General features: G+C 44.0%; 1 protein-coding gene across 11 annotated transcripts in view; it reads left to right on the top strand.

Moving 5' to 3' along the window:
• The window catches only part of LOC147021846 (histone deacetylase 4-like), a 291321-nt gene that overhangs the window by 145744 nt on the left and 130612 nt on the right, over positions 1 to 14965 (top strand). For all 11 annotated transcript variants that reach the window (XM_085892251.1, XM_085892252.1, XM_085892253.1 and 8 more), the window contains 3 exons: positions 3229 to 3336; positions 4856 to 5057; positions 14414 to 14595. In XM_085892251.1, the coding sequence (XP_085748377.1) occupies positions 3229 to 3336; positions 4856 to 5057; positions 14414 to 14595 (492 nt within the window). The remainder of the gene's footprint in view (positions 1 to 3228; positions 3337 to 4855; positions 5058 to 14413; positions 14596 to 14965) is intronic.

The raw sequence follows: 14965 nt of genomic DNA, 5'->3' as shown, positions 1-14965 counted from the left end.
TGTTTTTGGCCCCATCTCTCATTGGTGGAAAATCACTTTTATAATTCTCGTTTCCGGATTTAGATCTTCACCAAAATCGAATCTATGCATCTTTGTCACACACCTGGCCTGTCCACCAAGTTTCGTCCAAATCCGTCCACAACTTTTTGAGATATGCCGTATATCATTTTAGCCCAATCACTCAATGGTGAAGAATCACTTTTGAAAATTCTCCCATTCGGATACGAATTTAGATCTTCACCAAAATTGAATAGGTTCTTCCTCTTTTGCAAACTGAAACCTGTCCAAGTTTTGTCCAAATCAGGACTTGTACCTTTGAGATATCATACTGTATATCATTTTTGGCTCCATCTCTCAATGGTGAAGAATCACTTGAAAAATTCTAATCACCGGATCTGGATCTTCACCAAAATCTAATCATTTCATCCTTGTCACACACCCTACTTCTCCAAATTTTGTCTGAGTCCATCCACAACTTTTTGAGATATCCTATTCACAGATGCAGACAAACAGGTTGACGGGTGGAAAAAAAAACCTCTGTCCACCGTTTGAAAGCTTGTTTGAAAGGGATCACTGAAGTATGGCTGTTGGATGGCAATACCATCTTCCATCCCACATCAGCAATACCATCCAAATTTTTGTTTCAGCAATACCATCCCACATCATGACACTTCCACATCCAAAATTTGTGGCTTTCTGGATTGAGACTGGGGCTTATCACTCATTGCGTCTTCTGTAGATCCGTGCATGGACAATCATGACTTTCAAGTAGAGACCTGGATTAATCACTGAACGCAACACTTTCCCATTTACTCCATGTCCATCAGACATGCTGATTTGGCCATTGCAAGCATTCTTGGATGCTGGCACAGGATTACTGGCACGGATCCCTGCATCACGGAGATGCCTCAAGACGATGTTTGTCTGTCTGTTTGTTTGTCTGTTTGTCTACAGGATATATCATTAAGTTGTGGACGGATCCAGATTAAATTTTGTGGACATGTTCAGTGTTTGACAAGGATGAACTGATTCGATTTTGGTGAAGATCCAGATCTGACTACTAGAATTTTTTAAGTGGTTCTTCACCATTGAGAGAGGGCTAAAAATGATATATAGCATGATGTCCCAAAAAGTTGTGGACGGATCCGGACGAAACTTGGTGGACAGGTTGGGTGGACACAAGGAAGAATTTATTCGATTTTGATGAAGATCTGGATCCAGATCCGACCACTGGAATTTTATTAAGTGATTCTTCCCCATTGAGAGAGGGCTAAAAATGATATATAGCATGATGTCTCAAAAAGTTGTGTACGGATTCGGACGAAACTTGGTAGACAGGTTGGGTGTGTCGCAAGGACGAATTGATTCGATTTTGGTGAAGATCTGGATCCGGATCTTGTTACGAGAATTATTTAATTTTTAAAGTGATTCTTCACCATTGAGAGATGGGGCTAAAAACAATATAGTACTGTATAGCATGATATTTCAAAAATGTATTGGGCCCGCTATGTTCTCGTGGATCCAGCATTATGTGGCGGAGGTATGTGCTCTACCGCTGCCCTTCTCGTTAAAGAATGTAATCAGTGTGTTTGTTTTATTTTGTTTGTATGATCCACATACTGGTGTATCGGAAGTAGTTTCAAATTTTCTTCGGAATTCCTCATGTCATCGTTAAAATCCTAATGGTGCATGAGTTTCATGTCCTGAACGATTAATGCATGAGGTAATTACGTTACGTGGAAACTTACAATCAGTTGTTCTCCACATCCCTCGTGCCAAAAAGGCACTTGTAATGAACGCTGGAACAGTCCAACAATGTGATTATATTACGTTATGAATTCTACACGTTTGTCTTTTTTATGAAAGAGAGAGTATTAATGTAATTGATCTTCTCAATTTGATTGAGTTAATGCTCATTTCTTTAATCAATTTTTTTAGATACTCGTGGAGGATCTCTAAGTCTTACTCACGTTGTTGTTCTTGTGGACTTTTTTGTTTCACAGCGTACAGTTTTCATCGAAACTTCCTGAAACTTGGCGTATATATGTAAAAATGCCCTGCGCAGACAGTAACGATCTCCGATTTTGAAAATTCCTCCGAGAAAAAAAGTTATGACGTCAAAATATCTCCACTAATAGAAATCGCCTAAAAATTATCTCCGAAACTAGGCAAGCTTTTTGAATTATGTTTGCGGGAATCGAACAGGGCATTAGCAGAGATGAATTACCGCACACATGATACATCACTATGATGTCATATCAATTTTCATGACGCCATTCCTATTTTTTGACATTTTTTGTTTCACAACCCAGAGTTTTCATCGGATCTTCGTGAAACTTGCCATGTATATGCAGAAAGCCCACGTGCAGGCAGGAACCATCTCCGATTTTGGAAATTCTTCCGAGAAAAAAAAGTTACCGTCATAATATCGCCGCTAATAGAAATCGCCGATACCATTATCTCCGAAACTCGGAGATAATGTTTGAGTTTTGAGTTTGTTTGAGCTTGAGTTTTTGTTTGAGTTTGAGTTTTGTTCGCGGGAATCAAGCCGGGCATTAGCACAGATAATTATTTATCGCAAACCTGATGCATCACAATGACATCATATTTGTTTTTATGATGTCATAATTAAGAGTACGATGATCTTAGCTCATTTGAGCTTGTTTCATACAAAGCCTTGTACAACATTTCGAATGATTTGTCAATTGTATTTTCTTCACGACTTCCACTGCATTTTGGGGATGGGGCTGCCTTTACATAAGTGGCACATTCGTACCCATTCTAATTTTCCCAGGTCGCCTTATTAAAGAATTGACCACAATGTGGAATGGGCAGCAAATGTTGACCAGACAATGTGATCCAGGCAGATTATGCCCTCCCTGAAAGTCATTAATTAGTCCACTTGGTTTTTCCCAAAAATTCACTAAAGATCCTGGAATTATTTTGTGGACTAACTCAGTTTATAGAATCATAAATCAAATAACTTAATACGGCTGGTTTCATCTGGATTTTGAACGTACAAACTTTTGTTGTCTCTTGTCTTCATGATGCTATCCTTGTACGCTGCCATTGTGTGATCAGTACATTGAAATTGAGTTGTATCCTGTCGGTGAGGAAAAAGTTGTTTGCACGCGTTAAAATGTTGCGATATATATATATTTTTTTTAAGCGTTGTATTTTCTCTCCCCTTCACACCCCACTTCCATCCCCCCTCTCCTTTCCTTTCAGAGTGGCACATCACCACAACCAGCAGTTCCAATTGAAAGGATGATAGACCCACTAAGTCTTCTCATCTCACCTTCCATGCCGAACATCTCCCTGGGGCGTCCAGCTAATGTGAGTTTTATATCTTGCTCTGTCCAGAAAACCTTTTGCTACGTTTTCTTTTCTGGAAGTATGTCCCTAAATCCAAGTGTTAATCGTGAAAAAATTAACCCTTGTTTTGTCACTTGTTCTTTTGACTACTTAGTCATTTTCTTTCACACCTGAAATATCAAATGGGCAATGCATGTTGATTCCATCATTAAATATATGATTATAAATTAATATTTGGGATATTGGGGATACAGGAGTACACAGACTTTGGCAGGAATGGTATATGACTTCAGTATGGATGGGTAATTATGTTCATATGTTTTGATGGTGATGTCTGTGAGGGTCTTGTCTAAAGGGGAATGAGCTGGTGGTGGGCTCGGGATTCTCGGGTCCTGAGTTCAAATCCCGCTACCGTTGAATTAATACCAGGTGGGGTTGACTCTGAGTACCAGCTTACTGGTATCTTGTGTCAGTGGTGATCCAGTGGGGGGGAGGGGTGTATTTGAAAGAAAAGACAATCGCCCAAGTTTTTTTTTTTTTTTAATCGTTGAATGCTGACCTTGACAAACCCCTCACGGATGTTGGGCTGTACAAACCGTACACAGCAACAGCCATCACAAGCTAGTTTGAACCAGGAGTCATGAACAAAGCAGCTCACTTGGAATACACCAGACAGCGTTTGTCCTGAAAATTGGTGTCACTACTCATTGCAGGATGTCAGTATTATTCCCATGATACTTTGTCTTGCTTCCAACTGATATGTGCCAAAATGGTTTTCTCATCTCCTGACTTTGAAAGCCTATACTTTATTGGCTGCTTGCTGTCTATGATAACACTGATGAAATAACAATGTGCTGCTGACAATTTTGCACCTGAAATTTCTGGGTTCCCCCCTTCCCCCCCCCCCAAAGAAGTCATTTTGCCAGAACTATTTTGGCTTCAACCAAGGAGCTTCCACATGCTCACGAGAGCAGGCCAATCGCCCTTTTTGCACATTTGTTTTTGTCTATCTCCTGAATTTTTCCATAATCTGATCGATATATATTTTTTGGCTTTCAAGAATTCTCCACTTATTAAAACTTATTCATATTGATTTATTGCTTGCACTTTTCTTGAGGGAGGGGGAGTCGTGGTAAAGTTTCGTTAACTCCCAGTCCACAGAATATTTGCTCTTTATACTCTGTCCACTAATTGTTTGCATTGCATTTAAATTAAAAGGGATAAGGATCTCTTTAACACTGTAATTTGACTTGCCTTTTAACAATAAGTTAGTGAATCTTCTGATGAATGTTACCGATCTATTTTCAATCTGAATAATGTAAATCTGAACTGTAAAACCTTAAAGTTGTGTGTCCTGTGCTGTTGATTGTTGTTGGACTTGTGCAGTGTAAAAATGTGTACATCAATTAATGTGGTGAAATGCACGCTATTTCTTACCAAGCATTTTCTCTCCATTCTCAGCTCATTTACTTATTCGCTCCTTGTGATGACCTTTTCAAATTCCATCTTCATCTTGATCTTGTGATTTCGCTGCATTCAGGGTTCCACTGGTGAAACGGAGCCACTGCTGCAGGTTGCAGGTCATGACAAACTTGAAAACATGAGCAATCCAGCCAGTCTCGGATTTTCTCTGCAATGTCCCTTCCCATCAACCTCCGACTGTGATGGAGTTTGCACCCCCAGCCAAGCTACTTTGCTGCATCAGCACCTTATTCTGGAACAGCACCGTCAAGCCCTCTCAGGTGAGACTATTGTTCCTCCCGGCTTCACCTTCAAAGTATTTCCAGTTATTCCTGGTGATCGAGTCCAAGTGCATGTGAAGTTGACATTAAAAGATTGAATTGTGATGTATGTGGATGAACTTTCAAGCTTTCTTGACTTGGTCATTCCAGCATGACCATTTGTATTGTATCTGGTAAAGGATCTGCAGGACTTTTAACGTAAATGAGTTTCCAACAAACTGAGAAACATGTAGATCAGGAAGTGTCAGTTCGGCTTCAGGTTTTTGGCGGTCTTAGATTTAATATTTGCTCCGCGTATGAGCAGATGTAAAACGATATATTTTTTTAATTTTAATCGTATCACGATAATCATTTGATATTTAAGATTTTATAATGATAGCTAAATTTCAGTTTCATTTTCTCCAGGAAATTTTTTTTTTATTGATGTTCATTGATTTGAGTGAAGCAGTTCAGGGTTTGTGCATTCGAGGGACTGTGACTGAACTTTGTAAATACAGTGCAACAAATTTCAACCACTTTTGCACTCTTTAATGGGCGATTGCCAATGCATGCAGGAGAGTGAGTTATTGGGTTCTCACATATTTGATTTGTTCCTGGATAAATTTATACTTTTCGCAGCAGAAATATTTGTAATAGTCCTCATTATTCATTCAAAAAAAGGATTTTCTAAGTCCTAATACTGGCAAAGGAAGGTTTGTTGATGTGAAGAAAAAAAACAAAAAACCTTTTATCTGATTGCTATTACAAAATATGCCCAAAGAAGTGGAAGAACATATTTATGACTGAATAAGTCACATCTCAACTCAGATGAAGAGAATGACTTTGTGAATCAAATTGCCTGAGGACAAACGGTATTACTTTCACCTCTGTCATGGGAGAGGAGGAGGAGGAGGAGGAGGAGGAGATTGGGACCACACTCTATGCAGAGCGTTGGTGCTGCTTAAGCAGTCTCCTTGGCTCTTGGGCACAATCCTGGACGGGTTGCCACACCAACACAGTATACCAGCATGCCGGCACTCATTTTGCCAACCTTCGAAGGATGACAGGCCGAGTTAACCCCACCTGGTATTAATTCAACAGCCATTTGGGATTTGAACTCAGGATCCTTTGATCCCAAGCCCACCACCCTAACCATTAAGCCAACACCAGGCATAGAGCGCATCGCTGAATCCGTGGGAGAGCGCATCACTGAATCCAATCGGTTTTATTTTTCTGATAAATAACAAAAAGACTACAGCCTCTTGTGTTATTTCGAAGGGTCAGCAGTATTTCCTTGTCCATGGATGAGCAATGATTATCTGATAATACAATAACACTTCCAAGATATTACTGCAGAGACACAGCGACGTCGTTTGAATCCGAATCTGAATCCGAGGCCGAGGCGACGCGGCACAGATTTGTGTAAGTTCGACAGGATGTTCCAGAGCAGAACACTTGCATGTGAACCGTCTTGTCCATGTTAATTTGCTGTCCTGATTATAGACTGTGATTGTTGCTTCACAGGCTGGGTGTTGCCTCAAAAATTGAGATATTCTTCAAATGGACATTGTGTTGGAGACTCATCTGCTTGCTTTAGCTTGGTGATATTAAAAATCCCACGGTCTTTCTAAAATAAAATAAATTTTTTGTGTTAAGATTGGGCGAGTTATCTCTAACACCCTGCGTAAATTCCAAATTCCTGCATCGACTGCTGATAGCACGGGGTCTGATCTTCAGTAGTCTTTTGACACCGAGATGTGATGTTTGCTATCTTTGTGAGTGATGTGCAGCCAGCAGTTCCTCCACTGGAAACAAATTTTCATGCCCAGCTGTTTACCTACTATCATATGTAAATGGAACTCTCGGCTATGAAGGACAACGTAACAGATGTTGGTGAATTTTTTTTTATTCCTCATCTGTGCACAAAAGTGGCCGGTGCTCGATGCATCCCCCCCCCCCTTTCCCAACGTAAAAAAAAATGAAATGGGGAGATTGGCAGCTGAACTTTCTGCAGAAAATGAGAAAACATTTTTCATGGAATCCTCCAATCCAATGAGGCTGTTCGTTATGCCAGGTACAAATAAAGCACAACCTGGAATGTGGAAGCCAAACGAGCAGATCTCGAGCAGTCTAAATTCAGTGAAATATACAGAAGATCAAAACAAAGAAAACAATAAAATTAAAAATAAATATTCCTTGAAAGTTAAATCTCACCTTGTTTTATTCTTTGCTTTGTACTGTGAATATCCTTTTCTGTTTTCAAATATTGTCCTGTCCTGAAAATTCATCTTTGAATTTTCATACACCCAGAAGCCACATTTGGCTTCTGGGTATATGAATGTTTTTTTTTTGTTTGTTTGTTTGTTTTTTTCTCCTTTGAAACTTCGACTTAACTGAGCAGTGATTCTCCAGACGGAAGAATAAAAAGGGAACAAAAACGTCATCACCTGCTGACTTGATGAGACATGCACCAACGGTGAATCATGCACTTGTGACGGGCTGAATCGGCGCAATAACAAAGGAATAACGAAGCAGCTTGTGAGCATCAGTAAAGCCATTCATAAATCTCGTTGATGCCCTTAGGAAAATGAAACTTCTTGTGTCAGGTATGAGATTTTAAATTTAATTGAGATTTTCAAAGCAACAAACTTTATTCCCGAAGATTCAGGGCAATTTGTTTCAAACGTGTTGGTGCAGAATCTCGTGCTCAGCAGCTTGGGATTGAAGCCAACATTATCAATATTCTTAAAAACCACTGTAAGCTGAAAGCGTCTTTCATGATTATCAATTTCTCACTTTCACATGATGTGGAAGTGCAAGCTGCAGGTCTTGCTTAAGGGGGTAATCCCACTCTATAAAATCAGGTAATTCTCTGTCTGATATTATAATTCTGGAATCTAAAACGGATGGCCAATCTCCAAGTTTTGCATTCGTGCTCAGGGTACCCAGTCCAGTGTCGAGTCATGGGCACAAATTTATTCCCTTACTCCCTCGGCTAGAATGGGGAGATTTGTGATTTTCACCTATACACGGACAATTGTGCAACTGATCCCTGCTGGAGGTCGTTGATTTTGACCACGTTTTTGGCCCCCTCCCTCCCCTTCGGGAATGGGTGTTACGATTACTTGAAGGAGACATGCCGTCCGTCAGGCGAAGAAAGAGCAGGATCTTGAGATTTAATTTAGCAGTTCCTGCTGTCGTGGGGTAATAAAAATGGTGCCGTTGGAGAGCGATTTGATTTCCTTGGTTGTAAAGCGAATAATTGATTTACTTGGAACTTGTGCCCGTTTTACTTGTGCCCATTTTAAAAGCCCATCTTTCCAGGACTGAAGAAGTAGGAGTGGGAGCTTAATGTTCAAACTGTAACATTTATTATTCCACTATCAGATGCAACCCGTCGCTTCACTGATGGGTATATGAAGGGGTTGGGGGAGGGGCTGGGGTGAAACAAGAGGGAAGGGAGAGGGGGAGCGAAGAGGCACAGGATGGATGAGGGAGCTAGGAAGAGGTGGGGGGGACAGTGAGGGAGGTGGGGAGAGTGACCACTCACCAAATGTCACTATATACACTCTGGGAGGAGGGGGGGTGGGAGCATGGGGGAGAGAGGGGAGGGGGAGGGGTTTGGCAGGAGGTTAAGCATGAAAGGGGATGGGAAGGCCGCGTGACATGGGATGGGAAGGTCGTGTGACAACATGAGAGGATGGGAAGGCCATGTGAGATGAGAGGATGGGAAGGCCGCGTGACATGGGATGGGAAGGCCGCGTAACATGGGATGGGAAGGCCGCGTGACATGGGATGGGAAGGCCGCGTGACATGGGATGGGAAGGCCGCGTGACATGGGATGGGAAGGCCGCGTGACATGGGATGGGAAGGCCGCGTGACATGGGATGGGAAGGCCGCGTGACATGGGATGGGAAGGCCGCGTGACATGGGATGGGAAGGCCGCGTGACATGGGATGGGAAGGCCGCGTGACATGGTATGGGAAGGCCGCGTGACATGGGATGGGAAGGCCGCGTGACATGGGATGGGAAGGCCGCGTGACATGGGATGGGAAGGCCGCGTGACATTGGATGGGAAGGCCGCGTGACATTGGATGGGAAGGCCGCGTGACATTGGATGGGAAGGCCGCGTGACACGGGATGGGAAGGCCGCGTGACACGGGATGGGAAGGCCGCGTGACGGGATGGGAAGGTGGCGTGACATGGGATAGGAAGGTGGCGTGACAGTGGATGGGAAGGCCATGTGACATGAGGATGGGAAGGCCGCATGACATGGGATGGGAAGGCCGCATGACATGGGATGGGAAGGCCGCGTGACATGAGGGGATGGGAAGCCTGCGTGACATGAGGGAATGGGAAGGCCGCGTGACATGGGATGGGAAGGCCGCGTGACATGGGATGGGAAGGCCACGTGACGGAATGGGAAGGCGGCGTGACATGGGATGGGAAGGTGGCGTGGCAGGGGATGGGAAGGCCGTGTGACATGGGATGGGATGGTTGCGTGACATGGGGGGATGGGAAGGCCGTGTGACAACATGAGGGGATGGAAGGCCATGTGAGATGAGGAGATGGGAAGGCCGCGTGACATGGGATGGGAAGGCCGCGTGACATGGGATGGGAAGGCCGCGTGACATGGGATGGGAAGGCCGCGTGACATGAGGGGATGGGAAGGCCGCGTGACATGAGAATGGGAAGGCCACGTGACGAGATGGGAAGGTCGTGTGACATGAGGGGATGGGATGGGAAGGTCAGGCAGTGCAAGGAGAAGGGAAAGTGGCGTAAGAAGAAGGGTGATAAAACACGCCCTAATAGCAACATTTTATTTTTAATCAGTGAGTTCTATGTAAAACCGGGCGGGAGCATTTAAACCCATATGATCTACCTGGTAAATTCAAAACTAAACCATCAGTCTTGCATAGTCCACTTAACATAGTGTGGTGGGTGGGGGAGCAGGGGGAGAGAGAGGGAGAGGAGTGCAAGAGGAGAGAGAGTTGTAGGGGAGGGGAGAGATGGTGGGGTGAGAGAGCAGGGTGAGAGAGGAGGGGGAGAGATGGTGGGGTGGGAGAGAGCAGGGGGAGAGATGTTTGGGTGAGAGAGCAGGGGGAGAGAAGGTGGGGTGAGAGAGCAGGGGGAGAGATGTTTGGGTGAGAGAGCAGGGGGAGAGACGGTGGGGTGAGAGCGCAGGGGGAGTGATGTGGGGGTCAGAAGGCATGGGAGAGATGGTGGGATGAGAGCGCAGGGGAAGAGATGGTGGGGTGAGAGAGCAGGGGGAGAGATGGTGGGGTGAGAAGGCATGGGAGAGATGGTGGGATGAGAGAGCAAGGGGAAGAGATGGTGGGGTGAGAGAGCAGGGGGAGAGATGGTGGGGTGTGAGAGCAGGGGAGAGATGGTGAGGTGAGAAGGCAGGGGGAGAGATGGTGGGGGCATGAGAGCAGGGGGAGAGATGGTGGGGTGAGAGCGCAGGGGAAGAGATGGTGGGGTGAGAGAGCAGGGGAGAGATGGTGGGGTGAGAAGGCATGGGAGAGATGGTGGGATGAGAGAGCAAGGGGAGAGATGTTGGGGTGAGAGCGCAGGGGAAGAGATGGTGGGGTGAGAGAGCAGGGGGAGAGATGGTGGGGTGTGAGAGCAGGGGGAGAGATGGTGGGGGCATGAGAGCAAGGGGAGAGATGTTGGGGTGAGAGCGCAGGGGAAGAGATGGTGGGGTGAGAGAGCAGGGGGAGAGATGTTGGGGTGAGAGAGCAAAGGGAGAGATGTTGGGGTGAGAGCGCAGGGGAGAGATGGTGAGGTGAGAAGGCAGGGGAGAGATGGTGGGGGCGTGAGAGCAGGGGGAGAGATGGTGGGGTGAGAGAGTGGGGGAGAGATGGTGGGATGAGAGAGCAAAGGGAGAGATGTTGGGGTGAGAGTGCAGGGGAAGAGATGGTGGGGTGAGAGCGCAGGGGAAGAGATGGTGAGGTGAGAAAGCAGGGGGAGAGATGGTGGGGCGAGAGAGCAGGGGGAGAGATGGTGGGGTGAGAGAGTGGGGGAGAGGGAGGGAGGACTGGTTGAGGGGAGGATCCAGATGTGTCATCCAGTTTTACATCCATCCGAAATACGGCGGCACACATATTGATGAATCATCCTGCCTCTCAAACACCGGGATGACAGTTTATAGCTGTCAGGATTCAAACCCAGGCTCGACAGCTTCGAGTGAGCGTCTGCAACTCTGCTCCACTGCCATGATGTGGCGATTCATTGCTTTGTAACAACTCAAGACATTTCTAACTCATTGGGATCATCTAATTTAATTTGCCTTCCTAATTATGGAGATGTTGAGCACACCTCAAGTAAGCACTCCAACGAAACACCAGAAGAAACTTTTCAACATGAAACGTTTAAATTTTTTTATACGTATCTCTTTATGCCGAAGTGTCAGGTCATATCATGAAAGATTTTACAAAAAGGGGAAATGTGGTGTAAAATAAAATTGCACATTTTCAGTGAGCAAACCAATGTACGGCCAAATGCAGGCGAAATGGGTCCTGAACTTTGTTCAAGTCAATCAATATATCCAGTGACAGTGCAAATATTGTAGAGTGCTTGCTTCTGCACTTCAGCTGAATGGCTGGTTTGGCAAGCGATTTGCGATTGCCCATTGGTTATCTAAACACCATCTACCTGAAGACACCCGGAATGTCAAGCGATGTCTGAATTGGACAAATGGATCGTTTCTTTTGCAGTTGGAACGACTGCTGAACTTGATAAGGAAGCTTAAATTTTGAAATTTGCCTGAGATTCAGAGATTCTTGAAGTTATGGCATGTGTGGAAATTATATATAGCCACAAACGCTGGTGTCTCCGGGCGTTTATAAGCATTGCAATGTATCCAGCGATTCGTAGGTATGATTTTATCAGGCAATCGATGATATAGGTGAGTATAGTGGAATAAATAAAAGTAAACTTTTATCATTGGGCGTAGTTGCAATGCGTTTCAAGTCGAGGAATTGTTGAGCAAGCCAAAGAAAAAATGGTGGCTTCAGACCCCAGCGAGGTGATGGTGGGCTGACCAAGATGGCGGTGCGCCATCTTGGTAAGGCTTCTTTTAGTTTTTCATGGTGAGCACCCCCTAAATTATCTTCAAAAGGGCTGTTTAAATTAACCCAAACACCCAATTTTCATTCATGCACCACCTTGGACTTCCCTTAGTGTGCATGCAAGGTTTCAGGATGCGAAGGTGTCATGGTTGTGGATGGACACACACACATTATTATACATGACAGCAGTAACCCTGTAGACTTTAGAAGGACATGGAAAGAACACAAACAACAACCACAGCCATGACGGCAGTGGCAACAATAATTACGTTTTATAAAAGATCCTTTTTACATGTTCCACTTCATGCAAGTAAGTAGGTTATGTATTTGTCTGTATGCGTGTGTGTTTGAACCTTGTAGAATAGAAAACTGCTTGGCTGATCCCCATCAAATTTTGCTTACGTTCTTGTGGTATCACTGATCAGGTTATGGACACAAAATAGCACGCACCCCCCCCCCCTCCTACACCCATGAGTGTGTGGAGACAGCCATTTTTGCCTGTACATGTGGAATAGTGAAAGTGGTTTAACCACTCATCCCTGCCTGAGGAAGGGGGTAATGACAGCATATTTCGCTCCTGGAGGGAGGGAGTGGGTATTACAAGTGTATCTAATGCTTTACATGTAGCAGTTGGCATGACGTTTTGGCAGGCCCCATTGAAGGCCTTTGTTGTTGTTGCACAATTTATTTTTGCAATGCGACAATATAAAATATCTCCAATGTTAACACTGAAGACGAAGACTTCATCAGTGATACATCTGCTGCTCTTTCGATCTGTTTTTATTTGGGAACAATAACTTCTCCCTGACAGTGACAATGTTTTATTGTTGTAAAGGCTTTCTAAAAAGTAAAACTCTTGTTTCATTGAGCAGCGATATCGCCCTATTTTTGAAGGCTCGTTTCCAAGCAGGCTGTTCCTTGTATTGACCAGATAGTTATGCTTTGATTTGAAGTCCCAGCTGGTTTGAATGTTGTCTGTGCATTGTCATCCTTGTCAGGCCTTTGGCAAGAAAAAGATTCTCTGGGGGGTTTAAAAAAAAATAATAAAGATTGTTTTACTTGCTTCATGATGTTCTTACCCAGCTGCATAAAAGCCTGAGACGCGCAAAGCTTGTCCGTGAAAATCTCTTTTCCTCCATCCTCGAGAATATTTTGAGTTTGTCTGAAGTTTGCTTTCCTGAATGTGTTTGGACACCTCAAAAGCTACCGGATTCCCTTTCACTTTTACCATGTCTTCCTGGAATTGCACTAACCTCTTCGTTATTCTCGATGGTGTTGTTGAACACTGACTGCAAGGATTACCTGAGTGCGTTGTATAATTTGTTTCCACTTCGACAATCTTCAAGACGGTCTTCCCTTTGTCAAATATGAGGCTTATTTCATCTCATGATCATTTAAACCTTTATCCCTTTCTTAAGATGTTACACTTGCATCCTCGGTTTCGATTCCGCACAACCTGTTGGCCATTTGCTGAATAATTAACCAGCATTGTTTCTGAAACCGTAACATGTATTATTATTTTTGGCTTTGTAATGAAATGAAGTGGTGTGTGTTTGTAAAGGCCAGTGGTGGCATTTCCAAAGGGTTAATTCGGACATTGGGTGCGTGTTCATGCCTCCACAACCTCAACCCACATCCCTCTTCCTTGTGTTCATTAACTCGGTAAATTTATCACTCCTAATGGCTCATTACTTTGCACTGATTTTTGTCACTTTCACTTGATAAGCTTGCTTGAAACAAACATTGTGTACATTCGATGTGATTAAAACTGCAGCTTAAACCCGACTTCTCTTTCATTAAACAATATTTTAAGTTTTCCCAATATATGCTTTCTACATATTGCAGGCACAATGCTGGAGTTGTTAAATGAGCGGCTGTCCATTGCCTTCATCGGCAAGGGAAGTGGTGGCATTGAGTTTATAATTTTCACACCGATATGCTCTAATCAGAGCAATAATACATTGAACCACACTAATCACAAGCCAAAAAGCCTGATGTTGGTTTTGCGGTTGAGGTGACTGGCTTCAGATCTTAGGGTCTTAGGTTCGAGCCCCTATCTTCCCATTGAAATGACACCAGGTGGATTGACTCAGCCCGTCATCATCCTTATGATGTCGGCAAAATGAGCACCAGCTTCTTGGTAACAGGGACACTGCATTATTGGCACAGCTGTGCTTCCAGGAAATTATGCAACCGGCAGCCACAGGCTGCATACAAAACGACAAGTCAAAAAAAGATTTTGTGCAATTGTTCAACTATCATCTTTGTGTGTTGCCACCCACTCTCTTTAACCCTACCATTGTCTAGGTGTTGGTGTGCCAATTTCCACCGCCGGGGGAGACATTTCTTCATCGGTATTGAGTGTGGGTGGAACAACACGGGGCCCATCAGAGCGGCACCGTGTTCTCTGTCGAGCCCAGTCGGCTCCGCTACCTTTGCCCCCACGAGGCTTGCAACTTTGGGACAGCACCCCCCTTCCTCACACATCAGTGAGTGAAATTGAATTACTTGTGCTGAAAAGCCTGAAGTGAGGCTTTTGAGACTTTTTTTTGAAACCTGTCAGTTTCAATGATGTCCCATCTGTGCTGCGTGTTTGTTGCTGTTGCTTGATTTTTTTTTTTTTTTTTTTTGCAAGGTGTGTGAAAGTGAAATGACATTTTTATAACTGCTTATTATCCATAATCTTTATTCGATGGTTAAAAATTCCTTTTAGTAGCTCTGATTCCCTCTGCCACCCTTTATGCCTTAAATGTTGAAGTATTTGTGCTTAAAAGCAGAATTGTTGTTCAAAGTGAGAAAGTTCAAATTTTCAACAAGAAGGCTTTTTTGAAACAAGTTGCCTTTTCTTCTTGGAAGACA

The sequence above is a fragment of the Eptatretus burgeri genome, chromosome 8, assembly GCF_056783735.1.
Source record: "Eptatretus burgeri isolate ZD-2024b chromosome 8, Ebu_testis_v1, whole genome shotgun sequence".
NCBI classification, from domain to species: domain Eukaryota; kingdom Metazoa; phylum Chordata; class Myxini; order Myxiniformes; family Myxinidae; genus Eptatretus; species Eptatretus burgeri.
The sequence above is the reverse complement of the archived record's forward strand: the minus strand, read 5'-3'. Positions and strand labels throughout refer to the sequence as shown.